General features: G+C 53.4%; 1 protein-coding gene across 5 annotated transcripts; it reads right to left on the bottom strand.

Annotated features, from left to right (window-relative positions):
• Window positions 1-1,760: 1,760 nt before the first annotated feature.
• Window positions 1,761-24,971, bottom strand: SLC25A10 (solute carrier family 25 member 10). Of its 5 annotated transcripts, none has more exons than XM_049860596.1 (11): window positions 24,510-24,971; window positions 21,257-21,376; window positions 20,812-20,926; window positions 20,676-20,724; window positions 20,337-20,378; window positions 19,859-19,902; window positions 19,615-19,685; window positions 19,154-19,246; window positions 18,882-18,959; window positions 18,306-18,362; window positions 1,761-2,108 (listed from the first exon to the last, which is right to left on the bottom strand). In XM_049860596.1, the coding sequence occupies exons 1-11, from the start codon at window positions 24,600-24,602 to the stop codon at window positions 2,106-2,108; spliced, it is 765 nt and encodes a 254-aa protein (XP_049716553.1). In that variant the 5' UTR covers window positions 24,603-24,971; the 3' UTR covers window positions 1,761-2,105. The 5 variants fall into 5 exon arrangements, with proteins under 5 accessions (XP_049716553.1, XP_049716555.1, XP_049716552.1 ...); XM_049860595.1 differs by lacking the exon at window positions 1,761-2,108 and adding an exon at window positions 4,844-7,370; XM_049860594.1 differs by lacking the exon at window positions 1,761-2,108 and adding an exon at window positions 16,662-18,063.
• Between the last annotated feature and the right edge of the window lie 1,067 nt (window positions 24,972-26,038).

Raw genomic sequence — 26,038 nt, 5'->3', positions numbered from 1 at the left:
CCCCTTCCTTGAGAAGGCTGCATGGAGGAACAGCGGCTGGGGCCAAGGTCGGAGTTCTCTCCCCAGGCTGAGCCAGCACACCCTCTCTGAAGCTGCCTGGGTTCCTCTCCTGTGAGGGCAGCAGCCTGGGGGAGTGGATATGGTGCTCAGGTTTGTAGCTTTATATTTTCCAGACCATTCATGTTCCAACCAAACAGGAAACATTTCAGCCACCTTTCCCCTCGTACTCTCCTCCTGCGCCATACTCCAGTAACAAGCTGGGTCCTTAATGCCAAGTAGGCTGGGCTGGAGAACCCTCTGTGGGAACAGGCAGGATCTCCTGCCAAGCAAGGAGCCTGATGACCAGGACCGACTCCTACTTCACCCTGGACGGCCACATCCTCACCCAGGGCCAGCCCAACAGAGAGTAGCCCCTGTACCCGCCAGCCCCCACCCCACCACCCTGTCCCTGCTCCATCCCTGTCCCTGGCCACCTCATCACCCGAAGATCCACCCACCAAGTCCGGGGCTGCAGCCCTTGTCTCCTAGCAGTTCAGTGCCACATGACTGCCACCCAGAGGCTACCTGGAGAATGACAGGCTTTCCTCTGCTGGCACCCGGGGAACTCATCGCCCCAGCGGCCTCTCACAACCATTTTTTCACTCACAGCTCGCTCGCTCATTCATTCATTCATTCACTCATTCATTCCTTGCTCATCAACGACAGTGAGCCTCTCTGCTAAGGGCCAGTCTCTTACTGGAGGTCGGCGCAGAGGAAACCCGGGTCTCATGGCTCGGCCTCCGGTAGTCACATGTCTCGGTCACAGCCAGACAAGAGACGTAGGGCCGCACCGACCTGACTTTCTCGGCCTGGGACACAGCCAAGACATACTTGAAAAAGTCATGTCGCCGAGTGCAAGGTCGGGGAGGGAAGCGAGGCAGCCTCAGAGGTTAGAGGGCTGCAGGCAGCAGTGGGATTTGTATTTGCTCTGTGTCACTCCGCGAGGGGGCGACGCCTGCTTCCCACTTCGGCCTCAGGGGCGCGCGGCTTCGGGTACGCAGTGGGTCTTTGTGGATACCCGTGGGTGGCCACCCTGGAGGATGGCGGGTCAACGGGAAGGGTGTGGCGACGGTGACCAGGGTGGTGGGTGTGGCAGAGCGGGCGGGGTCTGAGCGGTGGGCGGTACTGTGGGCCTGGCTCGGAAGCAGATGACGGTGTGGGCGTGGCCTGGGCGACAGGTGATGTGTGGGGGCGTGGCCTGGGAGGTGGTGCCGGCGGGGAGAGGTGGAGGGAGGCGAGGTCACCTGGAGAGGCGGAAGGCCTAGGGTGGGAGGTGACCGAGAAGAGTCGAGGCTACTTGGGGGCCCGAGGGGTGCCGAGCTGGGCTGGGAGAAGGGGTGCTGGGCAGCCGGGACGAGTAGGCATGACCCCCGGGGGCCCGAGAAGGCTGTGGGCCCCTCCCCAGAGGTCGTAAAAGGCAAAAGGGTTCTGAGCCAGAAACTCGTGCGAAGCAGCCCGCCGCATTTTTGGTCTTCCCCAGGAACGCTACTTGTCTCATTTGGGGGAAACCTCACAGGTCAAATGCTCCCTCCCAGCGTTTCTGGAGGCCCCGCCTTGCTGGCCCCACGAGTTTATCTGCCAGAAGGACGTCCAGCTGACACCTCGGTTTGAGGAAACTCAGCCGCCGGAGTCCTGGCCTCCTGCCTGGTGTCTTCACGCCCTGTGTGTTGAGGTGTTGTTGAAGGGGAAAAAACACCACAAAGTTTAGTGAAGCGAAAAGAAAGTTTTATTCGACATATATTCAAAAAGGCAAAAGTTGAGAAGTGGACAAGCATGCTGCCAGAGTTAATGTCTGCCGGAGTCCAGAGAATATTACAGAATAGACAAAAGTGGGAAAACGGACGAGCACGCTGCCACAGCCACGTCTGCCCGAGTCCAAGGCAGGTTACAGAGTCATCAGTATATATTAACATTACAAGTGGGCAAAACCACTGAAAGCTTCACCTTTTCACACATTGGCCAGAAACTGTGATTCTACATTTTGAATTGTTCCTCCTGACAATCACTGGTACAGCTTTCAGCAACAGACAGTCAGGAGGGTCTTCATTGGTCCAACAAATTTCTGTTCACTAAATGTTAACAGAAAAAAGATAAGGGTGAAAAGCCTTCTGTGTTCTGGCTTAAGTGAAAATTTCCCTAAAAGATATTTTCCAAGATTATTCTATCCATCAGTTGATGTGTCCTTGTGAGCCCTTGTGAGTCCAGCTTCAGCTGGGTCATATTCTTTAAGGTCAGGGAATAATGACTCCAATATTATTTCCTAAATCAGTGTCTTCTCTGGCAGCACCGCACTGGCCCACCCACCCTGGGCCACTTCCTTCAGGCGGGTTTCAGGGAGGGGTCCCTGCCTTTTCTCCCCCCACCCCCCAGCAGGCATCTTCCTTCTGGAGGAAGGCTCCAGGGCTGGGATCATTCCGCTTTGTTGAGATGTAGTTCACACACCGCACAACTCACCTGTTTGAAGTGCACAAGTCAACAGCATTAGTAAATTCATGGAAACGTGCAACCATCACCAGCAAAACCAAACCAAACCCGTTGCCATAGAGGCCGACTCATAGCGACCCTACAGGACAGAGTAGAACTGCCCCATAGGTTTCCAAGGAGCAGGTGGTGGATTTGAACTACTGGCCTTTTGGTTAGCAGTCGAGCTCTTAACCACTGGGCCACCCAGGGCTCTGCCATTAACATAGTCCATCTGAAACACTTCATCAGTTTATAAAGAAACCCCCCAAGCCCCCAGCCCTCCAGCTCTAGGCAACAACTAATCTCTTTTCTGTCTCAGAGGTCTATATTCTTGGCACTTCATACGAATGAATCATACACTATGTGGTCCTCAGCATCTGGCTTCTTTCACTGAACACAGTGTTTCTGAGATTCATCCATGTTGTGGCATGTATCAGGATTTCGTCCCTTTCTGTGGCCAAAAAGTATTCCACCGATTGGCTATAAACCAAAACCCTATTGTCATCGAGTTGATTTTGACTCATAGCAACAGTATAGGACAGAACAGAACTGCCCTACAGTGTTTCGAAGGAACTTTGGTTAGCAGCTGAGCTCTTAGCCACTGTGCCACCAGGGCTCTATGGTTGGCTATACCACATTTTATTTATTCATTTGTCCATTGATGGACGTCTTGGCTGTTGTGAACAGTGCTGCTATAAATGCGTGTGTGATAGTTTCTGTGTGGACGTATGCTTTCATTTCTCTTGGTTACACACCTAGAAGTGGAATTGTAGGGTCAGGTGGTAACTGTCCCTAGAAGTGGAATTGTAGGGTCAGATGGTAACTGTCCGCTTAATCTTTTGAGAAACCACAGTCAGGGTATTTGAATGCACAAATCTGACCCCACCACTGCCCTGATCAAACACCTTTAATGGCTCCTGACTGCTCTTATATGGCCCAGGAAGTCCCTAGAGGCTCAGGCCCTGTTAGCCCCTCTGGATGCAGTCCCTGCCATCTGCCCTTGGCCCCCTGGCTTCCATCCCAGAACTCAGACCTGCCAAGCTCCCACCCACCACAGGGTCTTTGCACGTGCCTTGTTCTTTGCGTGGGACTCACGTCTCTTTCTTCCTCCTTTTTTTTTTTTTTCCAACTCTCAGCCCCAGGAAGGCTTCCTGCCCCCACACCAGGCAGGTCTCTGCACCCCTTTCCTGTGTAGCACCCATCATATTTGTGCCATTAGTTAACTAGCGTCCACAGGGTGGGCCCGTTGTGTCTCTGAGCACATAGTAGATGCTCAAAGATTGGTGAAAGAATAGATTCTCTGAGGGGGAGGGGACCCAGAGCTACTTTAATTTCTAACTGGGGTTGTGATGCACAGACCTTGTCTACAGCCTACAGAACAGCCTCTCCCCCTTTTCTGTGAACAGTATTCTGGTTTTCCTTTGGAGACCCTCCCCCTGTTTTAGTCCAGTTGACGCTGGAAACCCATCCATGCTATCCCAACTTATGAGGTTGATTCAGGAAGGCAAGGGCTTCAGGTACGGGTCAGTGAGAGGTCATCTAGGGCCTTTGCCCTCTTCCTATCTGGGAAGCAGGTTGGTGGAATATGGCCACCACTTGAGGAATATGACCATCATTCCTCCTGGGAATGAAGCCACACAGAGGAAAGCCAGACTGAGACAGGAAAAAGGGAATGGGTAAATGCATCTCCTGAGCCGTGGATCCAGTCATTCCTGAAGCCTGTACATCCGGCCTTTTCTGTTATGTGAGCCAAATACACTTTGTCTTAGTTGTCTAATGCTGCCAAAACAGAAATATCACAAGTGGGTGGGTGGCTTTAACAAACAGAAATTTTTTTTTTTCTCACAGTTTAAAACCAGAAAAACAAAACCCATTGCCATAGAGTCAATTCTGGCTCATAGTGACCCTATAGGACAGAGTAGAACTGCCTCATAGGGTTTCCAAGGCTGTAAATTGTTACAGAAGCAGATTACCACATCTTTTTCCCGCAGATCGGTTGGTGGGTTCCAACTGTCGACCTTTTGGTTAGCAGCTAAGCACTTAACCACTGGAGGCTAGAAGTATGAATTCAGGGTGCTATCTTTAGGGGAATGCTTTCTCTCTCTGAAGGCTTGGAGGAAAGTCCTTTTCTCTTCTTTCTGCTCCTGGGCAATCTTAATGTGGCTTGGCATCTCTTTTCCCCAGTGTCTGCTTCTCTTGGTTGCTTGTTTAATCTCTTTTTATATGTCAAAACAGATTGATTTAAAACACTTCCTATACTAATCCTGTCTCATTAACATAACAAAGACAACCCAATCCCAAATGGGATTACAAACACAAACATACAGAAAAAGGTTTAAAACACACATTTTTTGAGGACACAATTCAACCTATAACACACTTCCTTTTTGCATAACTTAGTTTGAACTGGACTTCTGTCCCATGTAATCAAAAGACTTCTGATTAACACAGGGATTCTGATCCATAAAAAGATCTGTAATCTTAGCCCATTTTTCTAGTTGTTCTTTTCTTAGTAATTTGTAGAAGCAATTAGTGTATCAGAGACTTTTGTCGTATGCAGGTCCCTGGGTGGCACAAATGGTTTGCACTCAACTATTAACTGAAAGGTTGGCATTTCAAACCCACAGAGTCACACTGCAGAAGAAAGGCCTGGCAATCTGCTTCCATAAAGGTTACAGCCAAGAAAACCCTATGGGGCAGTTTTACTCTGTAACACATGGGTTCGCCATGAGTTGAAATTGACTTGATGGCAAAAGATTTGGTTTGGTTTGGGTTGTTTCTCATATACTTTGCAAATATTTTCTCTGGTCTATTATTTGTGTGTGTGTGTGTGTGTGTGTGTGTGTGTGTGTGTGTTTATAGAGTCTTTCGCCACCATATGTAAAAATGGTGTGGTGGTGTCTGAGTTCCCCTGACTTCATGAGGGGGGAGAATCACCATCAGCAGCATCAGCCCAAGGGTGATACCTATGAGGCGGGGGTCAGACATACCTCCATCCTCCAACCTTTTTACCAAGCCTGGTGCCAGCTGCCCCACCCACAGCACTCTCTACTTCTCTGCTGAATTCAATAATTTGTTGCAATGACCACACAGAATTCACAGACCATACTCACCATTATGGGGTTTATGGGGGGAGTAAAAGGTACAATTTGGGATCAAATCAACAGGCCACAACTCAGGACCAGGATCAGGAAGCATGTAGGCAAGGTCTGGAAGGCTCCCCCAAAGAGGAGAGCAGGTCCTTCTTTCTTTGGTGCAGGACAGCTCTCTCAGCTCCTCTTGGCCACGTAACCAAGCAGACCCTTCTCTCTGCTGTGCACACTCCCTCTCGGCCACTCAGGCCTCTTCTCAGCCTCCTCAGGACAGGCTCCTTTTGGCCCTGGCCTCTGCCCTGCTCCAGCAAGTGTTACAAAACTCTTTAGGCACCCCACCCTGCGAGGAAGGCTTCTGCCTGAAGGTGCTCAGCTCTCTTGCTCCGTGTGCCAGGGAGCCTAGTCTGTTGGTCCAGCGCTGCCTCCATCTTGTGTTACAGCTCTGCCTCCTGGATCTAGGAGGTTCTCAGTGCAGGGACTCTGGGGCCAAAAGAGGTGCTCTGCTCCTGACTCTTCTTCCTGATGGTAGTGAAGCCCCCCTCTCAGCTTCTGGGATTGGCTCCCTTTAAGCTTAGTGGGATACAAAATTGACCAACCCCCTACAAAGATTCCATGCACCTTATTTGCATGTTCTCACCCCCTGCAAGTGTTCCATGAGTCCAGCAAAACTATCCAATCCCCTTGGTGGGCCACAAACACCTTATTTGCATAGCCCCACCCAATCGTTTTGTGGGAGCTACAAGACCATGGCTAGGGGTGCCATATAATAGTAATTCACTGCACCACTTCATGCGTAATTTAAAATGTTATACAGCGAAAACTGTGAGAGCTGGAACTGAACAGGACTACCTTGTTTTTCCAGGTCTCACAAGTTTTCCACCTTTGGCAGGCTGCAGTCTTACCACTTTTCTATCACTTGATTTAGTGGAAACTATTTGAATTTTCCTTTTCTGTCAGATTTCTGCCTTACATGGGTTCTGGCTTTTGTAGATCTTACTGTGTAATCAAATGTCACTCTTTCCTTTCATGATTTTTGGGTTTTTAATTTTGCTATATATTTTTTTTTCTTAGGTAAATGCCTTAGATCAAGGAATTGTCCTTTTATTCCTAGGTCGTTAAGAGTTATTTTTTTAATCACAAACAAATACGGAATTGTATCAAATGCTCTGTCAGCAACTATTGAGACAATGGTGAGTTTTTTCTCCTTTAGTCTTAATACCAACATAGATTACATTGATTAGCTTTCAGATGCCAAAATCCTCATAGAAGCCCAGTGTGGTCCTGAGGTCTTTTTTTTATATAGTGCTGATTTCAATTTACCAAGAGTTTATTTAGGGCTCCTGCATTTATATTTACGGGTTAGATTTGTCTCTGAATTTCATTTTGGAGTTGAGATTGTGCTAGTCTTCCGTGAAAACTTTGCGTAAGAGAGATTTTTCTGTTTCATGAACAGCTGGTGAAATTTCAACTGAAATCCAGTTGGATCTGGGGTGTGTGTATGAACTTTGGTAATTTGTATTGTGGATATTAACAAGACCCCCCAGATGGGACCAGACAAACTCTCTACTCAGAGTTTGCTATGGCAAGGGTGTCTGCCACCTTCACTGTTTGGCAGAGACAGGCAGGGTAGTGGGGAATCTTCACGGTGGAAAAAAGGAAGGTTCCGGTGTGCTGGCTGGAGGCTGTTGGCCTGTGGAAGCGGAGGCGTGCTAACTAGATAGAAGTAGACGTCTTCTGCAGTGCTTAGGGGATACACTTGGCTTTCTCTGGTTGGTCCTGAGTTGGAGGAGGGGAGACAAATACAGAGGGAAGGTGGCAGTTATTGACCAAGTCCTGACCGTTCTGGACTGATTGCTACCAACGTCATGGTTTGGCTTCCTGGGCTGATTTTTCAGAAGGTGATTGACAGGCCTTCCTTCCAAGGTGCCTCTGGATGGACTCAAACTGTCAACCATTCTGCTAGCAGCTGAGTGCCTTAATTACTCACTTAGGGACTCCTTTTCCTTAGTACAGTTTAGACTTTGAGAAAAGCTGAGCAGACAGCGCAGAGTTCCCCCATGATCCCCACACACAGTTCCTGTTATTAACAGCTTGCACTCCTCCCTACATTTGTTACTGGTTGATTGACCAGTATTGATACAGTGTTAGTGACTGAAGTCCATAGTGTTGTACAGCCCTGTGGGTAGTGATAAATGCTTCACGTTACATGTGGACCATGGCAGTGTCACTCAGAGCAGCTTCCCCGCCTTAAATACCCCTTCTCCAAATCTTTGCTTGTTTGATCAAGGCACCGTCTGCACTCCCGTGCTCCCTCTTGGATGGGGGAGCGCTCCTGGTGTTTTGCAGCCCACAGTGCCCTCTCTGGCCTGGAGGGGCAGTGACCAGAGCCTGGAGGGCCAGGTGGCCTCTACCCTGGACAGTTGATGCCCTAGCAGCTTGCCAGAGGACACTGCTCCGTGCCCAGCCGCTCCCCACCCTGGGGCCAGGCACCTGCACCACCTTCTTCTCAGCTCTGTTCTCTCCACGGTGCCATGCAGGTGATGGGATCCCCACTGCCCACTCTGGGCACTGACTGTGCCCTGGGCTGGGTGGGAGAGAGGCAGCAGGGACTCCTGCCCTGAAATCCCAGAGGAGATTGGGGTAAACCACATCTGAGCAAGGGGAAGATCTGGTTAGTAAGCAGGAGCAAGAGAAGGAGTGGGCGAGTGTGCCAAGGGGGTGGACCAAAACAAACAAACAAAAACACACATAAAGGAAGAAAGGAAAGCCTGACAGCCTGCTGTGGACAGACCATGTCCCAATCCCCATCTGGAGAAGATAGATTAACCCTAAGTGAGGAGCCCAGCATTCTAAGGGAATTGCTTCAGTTAAACCATTGCCCAAAAAGGAGGTGATAAAGCCATAAAAAAGCAGTAAAGGGGGAGATTAAGGAGATGAGGAAACAGCAGAGTGCGTGTGTGGGGGTGTGTGACCCTGTCAGTAAAGAAACTAGAATGCAGAAAAAAGGGGCGAAGATGGAAGTACTTAGAGAAAAGAAGCAGGTGTGGAGAACAAAGACACGCCTGGAGAAGGTGCTCCTGAAGTAGACACCCTTTAATGCAACAGAAAGCGAATTCAAAGTTATAGCAGAAGTCCACGTCCCTCAACAAGTAGAAGGGCGAATTTGCAGACCAAAAGGGCACACCTTGTACCAGGAAAAAAAATTATGAAACAATCAACACTGAGACATATCCTGGTTTCGTTACTGAAATTCAAGTCAAACGATTGCAAAGGCGTCAAAGCAGAAATACCAGTCTGCTCCAGGGAGCGCATGACTCTGGCCAGCCACGCACTCCTCGCTCAAGGTCAATGCCAGGGGAAGAAGATGTGCCCCAGGGCCCCAGCCAGGCTGTGATTCAGGCATGAAGGCAGCAGGCTGACACTGTCAGACAAGAGAGAACCAGAAAGAGCACAAGAGTTCCCGGGCAGCCAACCCTTTCCTGAAAAACCATTACTCAAGAGTGAAAATCAGGCCGGGTCCTGGAGGACTGAGGTGAAAGGGGCAGCATTGTGGACGGAATTGTTTCCTCCAAAAGATATGTAAAAATCCTAGCCCCTGTACTGAGACCTCGTCGGAGAAATAGGGTTTTTCTTTGCAGATGTTCTCAAGTAAATTAATGAGGTCATGAGGAGCAGAAAAACCAGTGCCAGTTGCCCACTGAGTTGTCTCCGACTCATGGCGACCCCGTGTGTGTCAGAGCAGAACTGCAGGCCACAGTTTTCCATGGCTGATTTTTTGGAAGCAAATCGCCAGGCCTTTCTTCTGAGGTACCTCTGGGTGGACTCAATCCTCCAGTCTTTCAGTGTACCTGTATCTGAGTTCCTGCTTTCAATTCTTTTCTATATATTTGCTATATATACAGTTTTTTTTTTTTTTTATACCTGGTCTAGTCTGTCTGGTCTGGTTATATGTATCTTTTGGTTATATGATAATTACATGTTTAGCTTTTTAAAGAACCACCAAAACGTTTTCCACTGCAGCTGCACCATTTTACACTCCCACCAGCAATGCACGAGGGGTCCAAATTCTCCACACCCTAACCAACACTTGTTATTTTCTCTCTATATATATGTATATGTGGAAAGCCTGGTGGTGTAGTGGTTAAGTACTGTGACTGCTAACCAAAAGGTCGGCAGTTCAAACCCACCAGGCAGTCCTTGGGCACCCTTTTGGGTAGTTCTACTTTGTCCTATAGGGTCGCTATGAGTCAGAATTGGCTGGGTGGCAATGGGTTATATATAAATATATGAGACGTGGTATCTCACTGGGGTGATGGTGTGCATTTCCCTCATGGCTAATGATGTTGATTATCTTTTCATGTGCTTGTTGGTCATTTGTATATTTTCTTTGGAAAAATATCTATTCGAGTTCTTTGACCATTTTTCAATTGGGTTGTTTGCCTTTTTGCTGTTGAGTTTTACGAGTTCTTTATATACTCTGGATATTAGATCCTTACTTGCAAATATTCTCCCCCATTTTGTAGGTCATCTTCTTACTTTCCAGATAATGTCCTTTGATGCACGAAAGTTTTTTTTTTTTTTTTAATTTTCATGAGGGTGAATTTCTTTTTGTTGTTGTTGCTTGTGTTTTTGGTGTCTTATCTAAGAACCCACTGCCTAACCCAAGATCTCAAGAGATCTATGTTTTCTTGGAAGAGTTTTATACTTGTAGCTCTTACATGTACTTTTTGGTCTATGATCCATTCTGAGTTCAGATATGGTGTGAGGTAGGGGTCCAGGTTCTTTTGCATATGGACATCCAGTTCTCCCAGCACCATTTGTCTCATCCCCCATTGAGTTGTCTTGGCACCCTTGTTCAAATTTCTTGAGTTTTTTTTTTTTTTTTAACAAACAATTATTATGTAACATCCTTTTAAACTACACAGTTGTTTTTTAAGGAAAAAAGGAGACGAGTCTGAGAAATGAAATACTGAGGCTTCCTTTTTCCTGGCATGCTTTAGAACTCCCCCCAGTGCCCAAGAGTGAGATTAATCAGCTTCTTCCTTTGAATCCATGTGACTGTGGAGGTGGGGGCAGTGAAACCCCAAGACTGTATGCTGGGAGGGTGGGGGGTTGTTAAGCAGCCCTGGTGGTGCAGTGATTAAGTGCTCAGATGCTAATAGAAAGGTTGGTGGTTCAAACCCACCAGCTGCTCTGCAGAAGGATGCAGCAGTCTGCTCCCGTAAAGATTACAGCCTTGGAAACCCTGTGGGGCAGCTCTACTCTGCCCTACAGGGTCACTATGAATCAGAACTGACTTGATGGCAAGTGGTTGGACCCATTGTTTTACTCGTACTCTCAAACTGGTTTTGACTTAAGACAAATGAAGGAGGTGGGTCCCCTGAAATGTAAGCTCCCTGGAGGAGTGGCTGCCTCTCTGACCTGCCCCCATCCAGTTTTGCCCCACTTTTCTGCTGCCCTGGATCCGCCACCCTCATCCCTCTGTGGTCTCATCCCAGGATGCCAAGGCTTCTCAGTGCATGTGGGGCCTGGACTCTGCCTAGCAACTCCTCTACATTTAATGACTTTGTATAAAATTATACAACCTCACATACACTATTATCCCCTCCACTGTGACCCAGGAACTAGATGCCCCCTCCACCACCCTCTGCACCCTGTCCCGCCTTGGGCCGATGCCAAGTTTGTCCCCACCAAACCAGACTGGGCACTTTCTTTGCTGGAATACTGTGTAGCCCATCCGTGGATAGAATGAGGCTGGTTGCAGGGAGGGCGGGGGTGGGGTGGCATCCCACCCTTGCAAGCAGGATGAGATCAGTCTGGTGGTGCAGATCAGAGAAGCTTTAGGAAGAATGAAGCCCCTGAGGAGGGACAAAAAACCCATTGCCGTCTAGTCGATTCCAACTCATAGCAACCCTATAGGACAGGGTCGAACTGTCCCATAGAGTTTCCAAGGAGTGCCTGGTGGATTCAAACTGTCGACCTTTTCGTTAGCAGCTGTAGCGCTTAACCACTACGCCATCAGGATTTCCTGAGGAGGGAAGGATGACCCAGTAAGCAAGGTAGGCCCAGGATTAATTGGCTTATTTACTAACCTGTAGTGCACAATTTCACCTGGGTTTCAATCAAAGCTGTAGAGGAACCCCAGTGACACTGAGCACAAGAGATCAGTAAATAAACACGAGCCCATGCTACCTTGCTTACTGGTCAATCCGGCCCTGCCCCCGAGTGTCCAAAGTTCGTGGAACTTGCCGCCAGAGCCGCCTTCGTGGAGTTCCCTGGTGTCCTGGCCAAGCAGCAGCCTTGCTCCTTGTTACACCCAGCCCACCCCAGTTTATGACCCGGGCCACGAATTCCCGTCTGCCCCAGTGGGACGTGGCTTTAGCCTGGCATCCAGGGCTGTGAGACCACTAAACCGCCGGCAGAAGGGGCCTGCGTGGGCACGTTCTGGAGGCAGGGCTCCCCGGGACGAGCCGGTCTCCGAATCTCCTGCAGCTACCGCCCTAGACCCTGACCCCGCAGGCCTGAGTCCCAGTCGCGTCACCTGCATCGACCCTACATCACAGGACAGACGCGCCAGCGCCGCGTGGGATCCTCCTCCGCCCACCGAGCGTCCTCGCCCAGAACCAGAACCGAATCCAGATGCTCTGTGGTGTCGGAAGAACAGCCGACCACCCCCTGGGATGCAGACGGCCCAATCCAGACCCAGGGGACACCAGACCTGGCTCACCCAACAAAAAAACTGTTTAGAAAGCGGCGCGCGCTAGCGGGTCCTGCCGCTGGAGACAGACACTGCGCATGCGGTGAGCGCCCCAGGATCCTGGTTCAAAAAAAAAAAAAAAACAACCCAGTGTTAACAAATCGCAGGTGGCAGCCAGGGATTTTGAGCCCTGACTCGATACTTGATGATATAATTACTGTTACATTTTTAGTTACTCTTACAGTTGTGTTACATTTTTAAAAGTCTGTTTTAGAGACACGTTGTTGTTTGGTACCCTCCAGTCGGTTCCAACTTACACGCCTGTGCACCACAGAACGAAAACACTGCCTGGTCCTGGCCATCCTTACATTCGTTGTTACACCTGAGCTCATTGTTGCAACCAATGTCAATCCACCTCACTGAGGGTCTTCCTCTTCTTTGCTGACCTTCTACTTTACCAAGCATGATGTCCTTCTCCAGGGACTGATCCCTCCTGACAACATGTCCGAAGTATGTAAGACGCAGTCTCGCCATCCTTGCCTCTAAGGAGCATTCTGGTTGTGCCTCTTCCAAGACAGATTTGTTCGTTCTTTTGGCAGTGCATGGTATATTCAATATTTTTCGCCAATGCAGTTCAAAGGCGTCAATTCTTCTTTGGTCTCCTTATTCATTGTCCAGCTTTCACATGCATATGATGGGATTGAAAATACCATGGCTTGGGTCAGGCTTACCTTAGTCTTCAAGGTGAAATCTCTGCTTTTCAACACTTTAAAGAGGTACTTTGCAGATTTGCCCAATACGATGCGTCGTTTGATTTCTTGACTGCTGCTTCCATGGGTGTTGATTGTAGATCCAAGTAAAATGAAATCCTTGACAACTTCAATCTTTTCTCCATTTATCATGATGTTGCTCATTGGTCCAGTTGTGAGGATTTTCGTTTTCTTTATGTTGAGGTATAATCCATACTGAAGGCTATGGTCTTTGATCTTCATTAGTAAGTGCTTCAAGTCCTCTTCAGTTTCAGCAAACAAGGTTGTGTCATCTGCATAACACAGGTTGTTAATGAGTCTTCCTCCAGTCCTGATGCCCCATTCTTCATATAGTCCAGCTTCTTGGATTATTTGCTCAGCATACAGATCGAATAGGTATGGTGAAAGGATACAACCCTGATGCACACCTTTCCTGACTTTAAAACACTCAGTATCTCTTTGTTCTGTCCAAACAATTGCCTCTTGATCTACGTAAAGGTTCCTCATGAGCACAATTAAGTGTTCTGGAATTCCCATTCTTCGCAGTGTTGTCCATAATTTGTTATGATCCACACAGTCGAATGCCTTTGCATAGTCAATAAAACACAGGTAAACATCCTTCTGGTATTCTCTGCTTTCAGCCAGGATCCACCTGACATCAGCAATGATATCCCTGGTTCCATGCCGTCTTCTCAAATCGGCCTGAATTTCTGGCAGTTCCCTGTCGTTTTGAATGATCTTCAGCAAAATTTTGCTTGCGTGTGATATTAATGATATTGTTCTATAATTTCCACATTCAGTTGGATCACCTTTCTTGGGAATAGGCATAAATATGGACCTCTTCCAGTCAGCTGGCCAGGAAGCTGTCTTCCGTATTTCTTGGCATAGATGAGTGAGCACCTCCAGCGCTGCATCCATTTGTTGAAACATCTCAATTGGTATTCCATCAGTTCCCGGAGCCTTTTCGCCAATGCCTTCAGAGCAGTTTGGACTTCTTCCTTCAGTACCATCAGTTCCTGATCAACCTCTTGAAATGGTTGAATGTTGACTAATTCTTTTTGGTAGAATAACTCTGTGTATTCCTTCCATCTCCTTTTGATGCTTCCTGTGTCATTTAATATTTTCCCCATGGAATCCTTCACTATTGCAACTCGAGGCTTGAATTTTTTCTTCAGTTATTTCAGCTTGAGAAACGCCTAGCTTGTTCTTCCCTTTTGGTTTTCTATCTCCAGCTCTTTGCACATATCATCATAATACTTTACTTTGTCTTTCCAAGCCACACTTTAAAATCTTCTGTTCAGTTCTTTCACTTCATCATTTCTTCCTTTTGCTTTAGCTGCTTGAGATTCGTGAGCAAGTTTCAGAGTCTCCTCTAACATCCATCTTGGTCTTTTCTTTCTTTCCTGTCTTTTCAATGACCTCTTGTTTTCTTCATGGATGATGTCCTTGAGGTCATTCCACAACTCGTCTGGTCTTCAGTCACTAGTGTTCAATGAGTCAAATCTATTCTTCGGTTGGTCTCTAAATTCAGGTGGGATATACTCACGGTCATATTTTGGCTCTCATGGACTTGCTCTGATTTTCTTCAGTTTCAGCTTGAACTTGCATATGAGCAATTGATGATCTGTTCCACAGTCAGCCCCTGGCCTTGTTCTGACTGATGATATTGAGCTTTTCCATCGTCTCTTTCCACAGATGTAGCTGATTTGATTCCTGTGTGTTCCATCTGGCGAGGTCCATGTGTATAGTCACCGTTTATGTTGGTTGAAAAAAGGTATTTGCAATGAAGAAGTCATTGGTCTTGCAAAATTCTATCATTCGATCTCTGGCATTGTTTCTATCATCAAGGCCATATTTTCCAACTACCGATCCTTCTTGTTTCCAACTTTTGCATTCCAATCACCAGTAATTATCAATCCATCCTGATTGCATGTTTGATCTATTTCAGGCTGCAGCAGCTGATAAAACTCTTCTATTTCTTCATCTTTGGCCCCAGTGTTTGGTGCGTATATTTGAATAATATTCATAATTAACTGTTCTTCCTTGTAGGCATATGGATATTATTCTATCACTGACAGCATTGTACTTTAAGATACATCTTGAAATGTTCTTTTTGACGATGAATGCAACACCATTCCTCAAGTTGTCATTCCCAGCATAGTAGACTATATAATTGTCTGATTCTAAGTGGCCAATACCAGTCCATTTGAGCTCGCTAATGCCTAGAATATTGATGTTTATGCATTCTATTTCATTTTTGATGATGTCCAATTTTCCTAGATTCATACTTCGTACATTCCAGGTTCTGAGTATTAATGGATGTTTGCAGCTGTTTCTTCTAATTTTGAGTCATGCCACATCAGCAAATGAAGGTCCCGAAAGCTTTACTCCATCCACGTCATTAAGGTCGACTCTACTTTAAGGAGGCAGCTCTTCCCCCGTCATCTTTTGAGTGCCTTCCACCCTGGGGGGCTCACCTTCCAGCACTATTATCAGACAGTGTCCCGCTGCTATTCATAAGGTTTTCATTGGTTAATGCTTTTCAGAAGTAGACTGCTGCGTCTTTCTTCCTAGTCTGTCTTAGTCTGGAAGCTCAGCTGAAACCTGTCCCCCATGGGTGACCCTGCTGGTATCTGAATACTAGTGGCATAGCTTCCAGCATCACAGCAACACACAAGCCCCCACAGTACGACAAACTGACAGACATGTGGGGGTAGAGACACGTGGCTAAGTGTTTATATACGAATACAGGATGCCTGGGGTTTGCAGCCAAAGGATTTAGTGGATGGGGGAGGGCTCTGTGGGGTGACTTTCCCTTGTCTTAATAACAACTTTATTGAGATACAGGTCACTTGGTGGTGCAAATGGTTTGTGTTTGACTACTAGTTGCAGTTGGTAGTTCGAATCCAACCAGTGGCACCATGTAAGAAAGACCTGGCAATCTACTTCTGTTAAGATTACACTAGTTGAAAACTCTATGGAACACGTATACTCTGAACAGGAGAGTTCCTCACGGATCAGAATCAACTCCACAGCTGTGGTTGTATTGAGATACAGGAGTTTTCATGATAATTAAAGCACCCTTGAGCAGCTCTCTAACCAAGTCTCCTGCTCCAGAGGTCCTGGTGGCCACGTGAGCTGCACCCAAGGGGGCACCAATCCTGGGCATAGCAGCAGGAGCCCCAGCAGGAGAGCCTGGGCAGCTCCAGCCCTGTCCTGGGACACCTCAAGAGTCTGGGTAGGCATCACCACCAGCTCCACCTCGCCTCCCCTTGTCCAGCTGAGGGTTTGAAGCTTTCGAGAAGGGGGTTTCCTTGCCCTTTCTGGGTTTGCTGGACCATTGGCTGGTCCCACAGAGTCCAGAACTGAGAGGGCACCTTTCATTGTCAGGATTGGGGAGGCCCCAGAGAGGCCGGCCTGCACAGCCCAGAACCCTCAAATTCAGGGATCCAGAACTCAAAAGTAGCCCGGATCCCTCAAGTCTGCACCCCACCCCTGGCATCCTGCCAACCCGTTTGCATTGGTTTGGGGCTGTTTCTGCCCCAGGACCCCCATCCCCACCATGTACTGCCATCATGCCCACCTCACTCAATCCCTTCTGCCCTTGGGGGAGCCCTAAAGTCTCCTACCAGGCTGTGGCTTCTTTCCCCTCTGGGGCCCAGCCCCCCTGCCCTAGAGAGCCCCCTTCGAGGGTGCTGAGGGGGTTCCCATTGCCCGATATCAGGATGGCCTGCAGGCTGGTGAGAAGTCCTGGGCACAGGGCGCGGGGGTACCTGGGACAGACGCAAGCATAGGGGTGGAGCTGTTCATCATCTTTAATGGCATTCCCGGCACAGGGCCACGTGGGCAGGGCTCCTGGGATCCATGGATCCTTCCCGGGTTGGGTCACTGTATGAGTGGATGCAGTAGGTAGAACCCAGGAGGCAGTACTTTGGCCAACTGACTGCCCAGGTGAGGTGCTGGGTGATCACCCTCAACACAGAAGGGCTCCTTGCACCTGAGCCATCCCTGACCGCAGCTAACAGGATGTGGGCCCACTCCCCACGAACCGGGAGGGAAGGACGAGGACACGGTCTGAGGAACATGGGGACAGTCCCTGAAGACAGCAGCAGCTTGTGCCCAAGAAGTTTTGGCAGAACTGATCGTTAAAGCCACGCGGGGTTGGATGGGGGGGAAGGGCTGGAGCAAGGGGCCACCCTGAGGCTGGAACAGACCCTTGGCTCCTCCGCCTCTAGGGTACTTGTTTTCTGCTTCTGAGTTCATCTGAGGGGAGCAGGGCAGCACAGCTATCCTCAGAACCGATGGAAGCTCTGGTCCCTCTCACAAAATAAAATGCATGCAGACACACACACACACCTCCCTCCGTGAACAATTGCTGGGGCCACGCCCCCCACTCTGCCACCCAATTTCTGGATGGAAGCTGCCTAAGTCAGCAGTCCTGTGGGCTCAGAGTGGCTGCTCAGTGAAAGAGCAAACCAAAGTGGCTGGGGGAGAAGAGGCAGGTGACCGAGGGGTCCTGGGGGGCTGGGGAAGGAGAGGCAAGTGACCGAGGGGGCCTGCGGGCTGGGGAAGGAGGGGCAGATGACCAAGGCTTGGGGCCTAGCCCTTCCACCTTCGGTGTAAAGCCAAGCGGGCCCCCCAGGGGGTCATAAAACCAGCCCTCCAGCCAGAGGCCAAAGCCTTGACCGTCTGGGGGCCTTGCCTGCTGAGCGAGGGGCCACCAGGTAAGGAGAAAGGGGCTATAAATACCGCGGAGGAGCTGGGCAGGGTAGAAGCAGGTGGAAAGGACCTTCCGGAAGCTCAGAGGCAGGTGGGAGGTGGTTGGAGCTCCAGCGGGATGGGACATGGGGGGCAAAGGTCACAAGGCCTCTGGTGGGAAGGGGCCGAGCTGGGAGAGGCTGATGGTCCCGGGCCAGGAGAGGAGCTGAGCTGGGCAGTGCTGGGCCACCCGCCCGCACTCTTTGGAAGGAAGGGCGCCCCCACCCGGTCACGACGGCACTTTGATGCCGAAGTGTTTGCGGAGCTGCTCCAGAAAGACAAAGGTGAGCACGGTGTGGGGCACCAGGCGGATGCCGGCGGGAAAGAGGCCCTAGGCAGAAAACCCAGGGAGAGGTGAACAGAGCCTGCGGGCGAACCCGGGCCCTTTCCGCCACCAACCACGCTCTTCCCGCTCCAGCCCTGCCCCCTCCTCCGCACCCGCCCCGCCCCTTCCCCTTCCCGCCCCTGTCCCCACTCCCTCCCCGTCCCCGCCCCCGCCCCGCCCACCTTGTAGAAGGCCAGGGGCCCCAGCTTTGCGGTCTCCACGGCGCAGTGGAAAACGCCCTGCGGGGCAGAGAGCAGAGGGTACAGTCGCTACCCCTCGGGAGCGCTGGCGGGAACGGCGCGGGGTAGACCCGGCAGCCGAGGTGTGTGGCCTCCTCCCCTGGGGGCCGCGGTGGTGGAGTCGGGAGGAGGCTAGAAAGTCACCACTCCCCCCACCGCTGACCTGACCAAGCCAGACCCCAGAGGTGCCCGGGGCAGGCTGGCCAGTGAGCGGCGGGGAGAGCTGTGAGTGGCCGCCGGAGGGCACGCCGCCAGGTTCAGGGCGAAGGGCAGGGGCGGAGACACGCCAGGCAAATTCACAGAGCCCCCGCCACTGCCACTGCTGACTTGGCAAACAAGATTCCGGCCTAACCACCCTGTGAAACCCGGCTGTGAACCCGGTGCCTTTGTTAATATGTAAAAGAAATCCAATTAAAAACAACAAGGCAAAGGCCACTGGGGGCGCAACTCCTTCCCCCAACCCCTGGCTGCAGCTCCTTCCGGAAGGAGGGGGGCAGGACCCCAAGCAGGCCCACTTACCTGGTACTCGCCCTTGGAGTTCATCAGGCGGGTCTTGAGCACGTCCAGAGGCTGGCACAGGAAGGTGGCACACCCGCCCTGTGAAGGGGAGGGGGCTCTTCACCTACCGGCCTTGGCGGGGGGCAACACCAGGTGCTGTCCTGGCCTGAGTACTGCTTAGCTGCAGGATCCTCGTCAAGTGCTCGCAACCACTCACGCGGAGCCCAAGCCCCTTGCCTCTCTAGGCACTCTCAGCCTCCATGCTGGGTCAGGCCCCTGTGCCTGGCACTCACCGCGATGAAGCTAGCGACAAAGTGGGTGAAGATGTTGTCGGCCAGGTAGCCCGTGCTGAGGACCAGCTGCTTGGCTTGGTCATAGCAGGACAGCTGCGAGGATGGGAGGAACAGTCAGTCCCGTGGAGGGGCCCCGGGGGGAAATTAGCTGGGGGCCAAAATGACCCACCCAACATCAACCAAGTACCTACAGGTTTCATTATCTACAGGGTCTCCTGCCTGATGTGAAAACTGATATGGAAAATGAGGCTGGGGGAGTGAAAGGCCTGTCTGAGGTCACGGCTGGCCAGCAGTACCAGGCCCCTTCCAGCCCACCTCAGAGCAGCAGGTGGTTCCCCAGGAGGGCCTCTCAGCACCCCTGCCCCCCACACCCATGCCCGCTGCCTTCCTCTGTGCTTAAGGACCGTGCCCGTGGCCACTGCCTGACAGCCCTTCCATGCACGCCCTGCAAGGAGCCCTACCTGGCCCACTGTGACAAGGGCCCCACGGCTGGAAGCCATGGTTGCACCTGAGAACAGCTTCCTGAGGCCCTCTGAGAAGGAAGGGGGAGGTCAGGCATGGGGTCTCCAGCCTTGCCCAGGCCAAATCCCAGGACCCTTCCCCTGGGACATCCCCCATGCATCTTGCACAATAGCCCCCCCACCATGCTGGCCTCCTGGTGCCCTGCCCCCGGCTCCCCCACCCGAAAAGGGCAGCTCCTCTGACCTTCACGGGCCACACGGTACAGGCCATCCAGGGCATGGGCGTAGCTGCCGGGACAGAAGGGGCCATGAGGGTCCTCCCCCGACCACGAGCACCCCCATCCCTCTGGTTCACACCCGAGAGATGGGAATGCAGCTCTGCTCCTGCCCTGCCTGCTTCCTGGGGTGGTCAGCAAGTGAAGGGGTCCGCAAGCCTCCCAAGAACTGCCGCTGCCAAGACTCCCCAGATGCCTGGACAGCAGCTCCGCTCTGGCCCAGAGTCCCTGGTCCAGGCCCCAGTCCAACAAGACCCCCACCCCCACCCCCGTCCTGTGTGACCCCACATACCATGTGGCTTGTTGGAATCCTGGCTAGCTCTAGGAAAGCAGCTTGGGGGTCTGTCTGGCCTCAGGCCTCCCGCTTTCGGGCTGTGACACTCTAACAGAGGCCTGGGGCCCAGGACCCCCAGCTACACCCCCACCGTGGAGCCTGGCGATACTCACTTGCACCGCTGGCTCAGGGGCAGCTTCATGTCATTCTGCATTCTGGAAAAGACCTCAGGCTCAGAGGGTGGGGTGAAGACCACAGGACATCCCTCCCCCTCCCCAGGCTTCAGCAGGTAAGCTCACTCTGGGGGGATACGCGGGACCCCTGGGGCTCAGTGGCACCCCCCTCCCCATACCCAGGACTCCAGGGTCCAATGCTGACCCAATAGAGGAATGGGTTTCAGACGAACCACATGGGGACCAAGCAGCTAGGCATGCCCAGACCCAGAGCTGGCCCTAGGCGAGCCCCGCCCTGCCAGGAGGCACAATGGCCGACCCTGGGGGACATGCACTGACCTGACATTGACCATATCTGCGGGGGTCCCCACAAAGCCACCGGTGAAACCTGGGGTGACAACCCCCAAAGCCAAATGTGATGTGATGACCAGCGGCCCTCCCGGCCCACCCAGTACCCTCTCCCTTGGTTGCTCACCACCGATGGCGCCCAGCAGCACCTTCTGGTAGAAGAGCAGTGGCCCCTGGCTGCCCTTGCTCAGGCGGTCACGCACGGTCTCATAGATGGCAAAGCGTGTCAGGGAGTAGGTCATCTATGGGGGTGCCCAGATCAGGGGTGGCTGGAGGATCCTGCCCCTGCACCCCTCGGCTCCCCTCACCCAACTCAGCCCCGCTGGGGCACTTATTACCCCACTTACAAAGAGGATGCTGGGGAAGGTGGGAAGCCCCATCACCACACCCCGCCCCAAGCCCCCGAGTCACCACCTGAGCCCTCCACCCCAAGCCCTCGCCCTCACCCTGAGTCCCCCAAGTCCCCACCCCAAGCCCCAAATCCCCATCTAAGCCCTCCACCCCAAGCCCTTGCCCTGAGCCCCTGGGTCCCCACCTGAGTTGAGCCTCCAACCCCCTGTGCCCCCCCACACCTGTCTGCAGAGGGAGGCACTGAGGCCGTTGTAGAGCGCCAGGACCCCGTCAGAGCGCACCACTTGTAGCGCCATGCCCGTCATGCGTAGCTTCACCTCCTGCTGCGTCTGCAGGTGCACCTGCCGGCCAGAGGGGGCACCCCCTCAGAGCTGCGCCCCCTCACCCGCCCTCAGTGCCCAGCCTCCCTGTGTCCATGGCTGGCACAGAGACATGGGTAGTCCTCTTCCAGAATCTACCACGTGTAAGCCTCACGAAGACCCTGTGCAGTCACTGCTCATCTAGAGCTGGGGAAACTGAGGCTCAGGATGTGATGAGGCCTACCAAGAACACTGGCTTGGGGGTAGGGCTGGAGTCACCCTGAACCTGCTGCATGCTGTCACAATGGTGTTTTACCACAGTAATAACTGCTGTCATCTGAGGGGGAAGGAGACTCCCAGGCCTGCGAGAAGCACTCCACACACACCCCAGGGAGGGCTGTTGTTCCCATTTGACAGAGAAGGAAACTGAGGCACAAGGAGTGACAAAGCACCCCGCAGGATGACCCCGGGCCCCACTTCTTAACCACAACTACATCTCAAGAGGGAGAAAGAGTTGGGAGGGTAAGGATGCCAGGGGGGCACCGGGAGAGGCAGCAGGGAGGGCCTGGAGTGGGGTAGGGGGTTTGGCAGGGGTGCTCCAGTGGGGGCAGGGCCAGGGCAGAGGCTGCAGGACTAGAACAAGGAGAGGGCAGGCGGGGGGCTGCTAGCCATCACAGGACTGTCCTCCACCCCCTGGTCAGGCACCCCAGCAAGGAACAGCCACGAGCCCAGAGGTCGGCAGGAAGCAGTCATGCTGGGATCCCAGCTCCCGGCCCCTACCCTGGTCCCAAGGAAGCTCATCCACAGCCCTGTCACACAGGGCACTCGTGGGGGCCCCAGACACATAAACCCCCCTAGTCTCTCTCTGGGTGTGCTGTGAGGATTAATGAGCTCAGTGGGGCCGGGGAGCCCAGCCTTGGCCGTAACTCTCCCCCTCCCTTCCCCAGGGGCAGGGACAGAGGTGGAGACAGCCTTTCCAGGCCCCCAGACTAAGTGCCCGTGGGTGGGGGGGAACAGCCCACACATGAGGCCTCAAGGGCTCCAAGCAGCCACTTCCTGGGGCTACCCCTGTAGCTGCACCCAGCTCAGGGAGGGGTGGTGGGTGGCAAGGGGCCATGGTCTTCCTGACATGGGAGCCATTAATAAGGTGGTAGCCGCCATCCAGATGATGAGGGACCACGGAGACTGAGTCAGGACACAGGCAAAGTGAGAGTTCAGGTGTTTTAGGAAGACTTTTTAAATGGTTATGGAGAGGCCTGGTGAGCAGTGGCAAGGGAAGCCAATCACGCCACCCTCCGCCCCAGGCCTGCGCTGGGCCAGACGGCACCCTGCGGCTGACCCTGACCCTTTCCCAACAGCACCTCGGGGCTGGGTGAAGCCAGGCATGACACCCAGTGGAGTCTTGGACTACGGACAACAGCCAGTGAGCCCAGGTCACAGTCATCAGCACTGAGGACCTCAGAGTGAGCATGGGCACAGAGTCAGAGGTTCCAGTTCGAGCCTCCAGGGCCCCGTGGGGCAGAGGCCTGGGAGGCAGGAAAAGAGGGGAGAGAGGCTCCTTCCTCCCAAGCTAAAAGCACCTTTTTGTTCACTGCGGTCCAGGCCCCAACCTGCCCTCCAGGCCACCTCTTGGTCCCAGGAGTCGAGCAGGGCTCTCCCAGGATGAGCTAGGTCTCAGGTGCACGGACGGGGCCACCAGCTTTGCCCCCACCCCACACCTGCTACATCTGGCCTCTCCTTGGTGGCTAGCATTTTTACTAACTAGAAAAGCTAATCCTCTCCGCTTAGGAAAAAACCATAGAGTCAACTCTGACTCATGGTGACCCTGTGTATGTCAGAGTAAAACTGTGCTCTGTACGGTCTTCAATGGCTGATCACCAGGCCTTTCTTCCCAGGTGACTTGGTTGGACTTGAACATCCAGCCTTTTGGTTAGCAGCTGAACTCTGCAGGGCCTCCTTAGAAAAAGGCTGCTGAAATAAAGACCCTCAGGCAGGGGGCCAATATTGGGTCAGCTCCAGGTCAGGCTGTACTAACAGGAAGAACCTCGGGGCTGAGCGGCCTGGCTGGCCTGGCCATGGGGGCCAGTCCTTCCCAGGGGCCTGCTGGGGGTAATGGAGGGGTGGGAGGCTGGCTGCCTCTCACCCACAGCCCCCGCTGGCCACATGTTTAGGGTGAAGGGGCAAGGGACTCCAGGCTGGATTTTGCTCTGTTTTAAAGCCCCAGGCCTTTCTTTGTTCTTTGTGGTGAGAAAGTGTCAGAAAACACTCCGCAGGCCTGGGAGACAAGGGAGGTTCTGTCTGATTTTGCCACACATGCCTTTTTTTTTTTATGTAAAAAAAAAAAAAAAAGATGTAAAAAAAAGTGAACGCAGCTTTCTGAGAAATATCTTCCTCCTAGAGATGGGCTAGGCCCAGGTCTCCACTGGGGTGTTCTGGTCCTAAGGTCCCTGCCTGGGCCCACCAACCACCCACCACCCGCTTCAGCTTCCTCCATGAGGGTGGCCGGCTTCAGCCCTTCCTCAGCTGGGGGGAAGCAGCCCAAAGCAGGAGTGCCTGGGTCACCCCACTTGCCCAGCCACCTCCCCTGGTTCCCTTTCCCACAGGACATGTCTAGTATCCACCCTGTGTCCTACAGACACACACCCACCCACCATCAGTGTTTAACCCTGAGGAAGTGTTCTCAGATGCCCAGAGAGACCAGGAACCCTGCCCGACGTCACACAGGTATTGAGGTGCACACCTGGGGTGGAACCACCAAGTTAGGGAAGGGGACTGCACCCTCCAGGTTGTGGGCTCCACCGCCAACTGCAAAGGTGACTCGAGGCTCCCGGCCTGGCATCCCTACACCCGCTATTCCTTCACCCAGGGCGGGCAGAGCCTCGGGGGCCCCCCTGCACCAGCCTGAGGTGTCTCCTGGGGGAGCTGAGATGCGGCTCCCGCACCCCCGCCGAAAGGCCCCAGGCCTTCCCGCGCAGGGCAGGACACGGGCCCAGGAAGGCCGGGCGGCGCCAGCCAGGGCAGGGCAGGGCAGGGCAGGGCAGCGTGGGCAGTCCTCAGCCGCGCTTTAATTGTCGGGTGCGGCCGGGCCAGGCTGCAGCACCGGGAGGGGCCCCGGGGCGCGCGGAGGAGCAGCCCCGGGGCGCGCGGAGGAGCAGTCCCGGTCCTGCGGCCTCACCTTGAGCAGGTCCAGCGGGTGCGTGCAGCAGGCGGCCCCACAGGAGGCCAGCCCCCCGAAGTACCAGCGCGACACGCGCGCCTCGGTCGCCATGGCCCGGACGCGATGGAGGACTGACCAGGTGCCGCCGGGTGCTCGGCGCTCCCCGGGATGATCGGGGATCGGTGTCCGCCGCTCGCTCCGCGCCGCGTTCAAAGCGCAGCCAATGCGCCAGCCAGGGCTGGGGGCGGGGCCTTCCGAGACCCCGCCCCGAGCGCTGGGGGAGGGTTCCGCTCCTTAAAGCGGCCGCGGCCCGGCACGGAGCTGGGTGGGCCCCACCCGGCCGCGATGACCCTACCAAGGCCGGTGACCCCACCGACTGCAGGGAGCCTGATGGGCGGGCTACCCCACCCCGCCCTGTCACCTGCAGCCGGACCCGCGCCCAGGCCCAACCCTACACCTGTGACACCGCTCCGAAGGTCACCGCTGGGAACGGCCCAGCTCTCGCGCCCTGCAGCCCCACCCTCCTGGAGGCCCAACCCTGAACTTGCACCCAGTCCCGCCCTCCCCGCTGGGTGTCATGACCGCGGAGGGAGCCAGCCCGAGGAGGGACACGCGGCGGGGTCCTGTGTCCACGGGTCTGCAACCTCCTCTGCCCGGTACATGAGACGAGGGAGGCTCAGCCTTGTATGACCAGCCGTGAAAGAGAAGCAGACAGTGAAGGCCGGGAGCGGAAGGCAATGCGGAAAGACTAACCCTCACACATATACTGAAACCGGGACAGTCACCGCCTGACCAAGTCCAGCCTCCGACCACCCGACCACCACAAATCAGGCAGCCAACAGGAGCCCCTGTCGCCCAGGAGGTCGGCTGGGACGGTGGGGGCCAGGCCTTCCCAAAGAGGGCTTCACAAGGGTGGGTGCTGGGGTCTTGGGAGGAGCTGTCAGCCCAGCCTCTAGAGCTCACATTGGCCACCCCCAGCAGCAGGCGCCCCCTGCCTTCAGGCTCCACTAATCCTGCTTCCCAACAAACAAGGAAGTGGGTGTGCACACGGTCACGAGGTATACAAGATGAAACCCAAGTTCCAAAGCTGCTTCAGTTCAGGCCACATGAGGGCTCTATGCTCTGTGAGGACAGCACCTGATCAAACAGGGACTGGCAGGTTGGGGCCACTTCCTTAGAGACCTGTGGCCACTAGCCGACTGCTGTGCCCCAGGCAGGCACACCGTGTGGGGCTGGTCTCTGGCCCCAAGGTCGTCTGCTGAAGGTCTGGGCTGGAGGAGTGAATGGCTGGCTGCAAAGACAGTGTCAGAGACAGTGTCCAAGACAAGCGCCCCTCCCACTGGCTTCAGGGGAACAGGGTCTCTCCAAAGCAGTGGAGATGTGGAGGTGGAGGCTGAAGTGTGTGTGGGCAACAGAGGGTCACAGGTGTACTAGGGGAGCAAACAGTGGGGGAGAGTGGGAGATGCTGCCCACACCTGGGTAAGGAGGGGACAAGGAGATGAGCTCACGCCTAAAATACACGAGACCCACAAGACTGTCCTTTGTTA

This window comes from Elephas maximus, chromosome 19, assembly GCF_024166365.1.
Source record: "Elephas maximus indicus isolate mEleMax1 chromosome 19, mEleMax1 primary haplotype, whole genome shotgun sequence".
Classification (NCBI taxonomy): Eukaryota; Metazoa; Chordata; class Mammalia; order Proboscidea; family Elephantidae; genus Elephas; species Elephas maximus.
The sequence above is the reverse complement of the archived record's forward strand: the minus strand, read 5'-3'. Positions and strand labels throughout refer to the sequence as shown.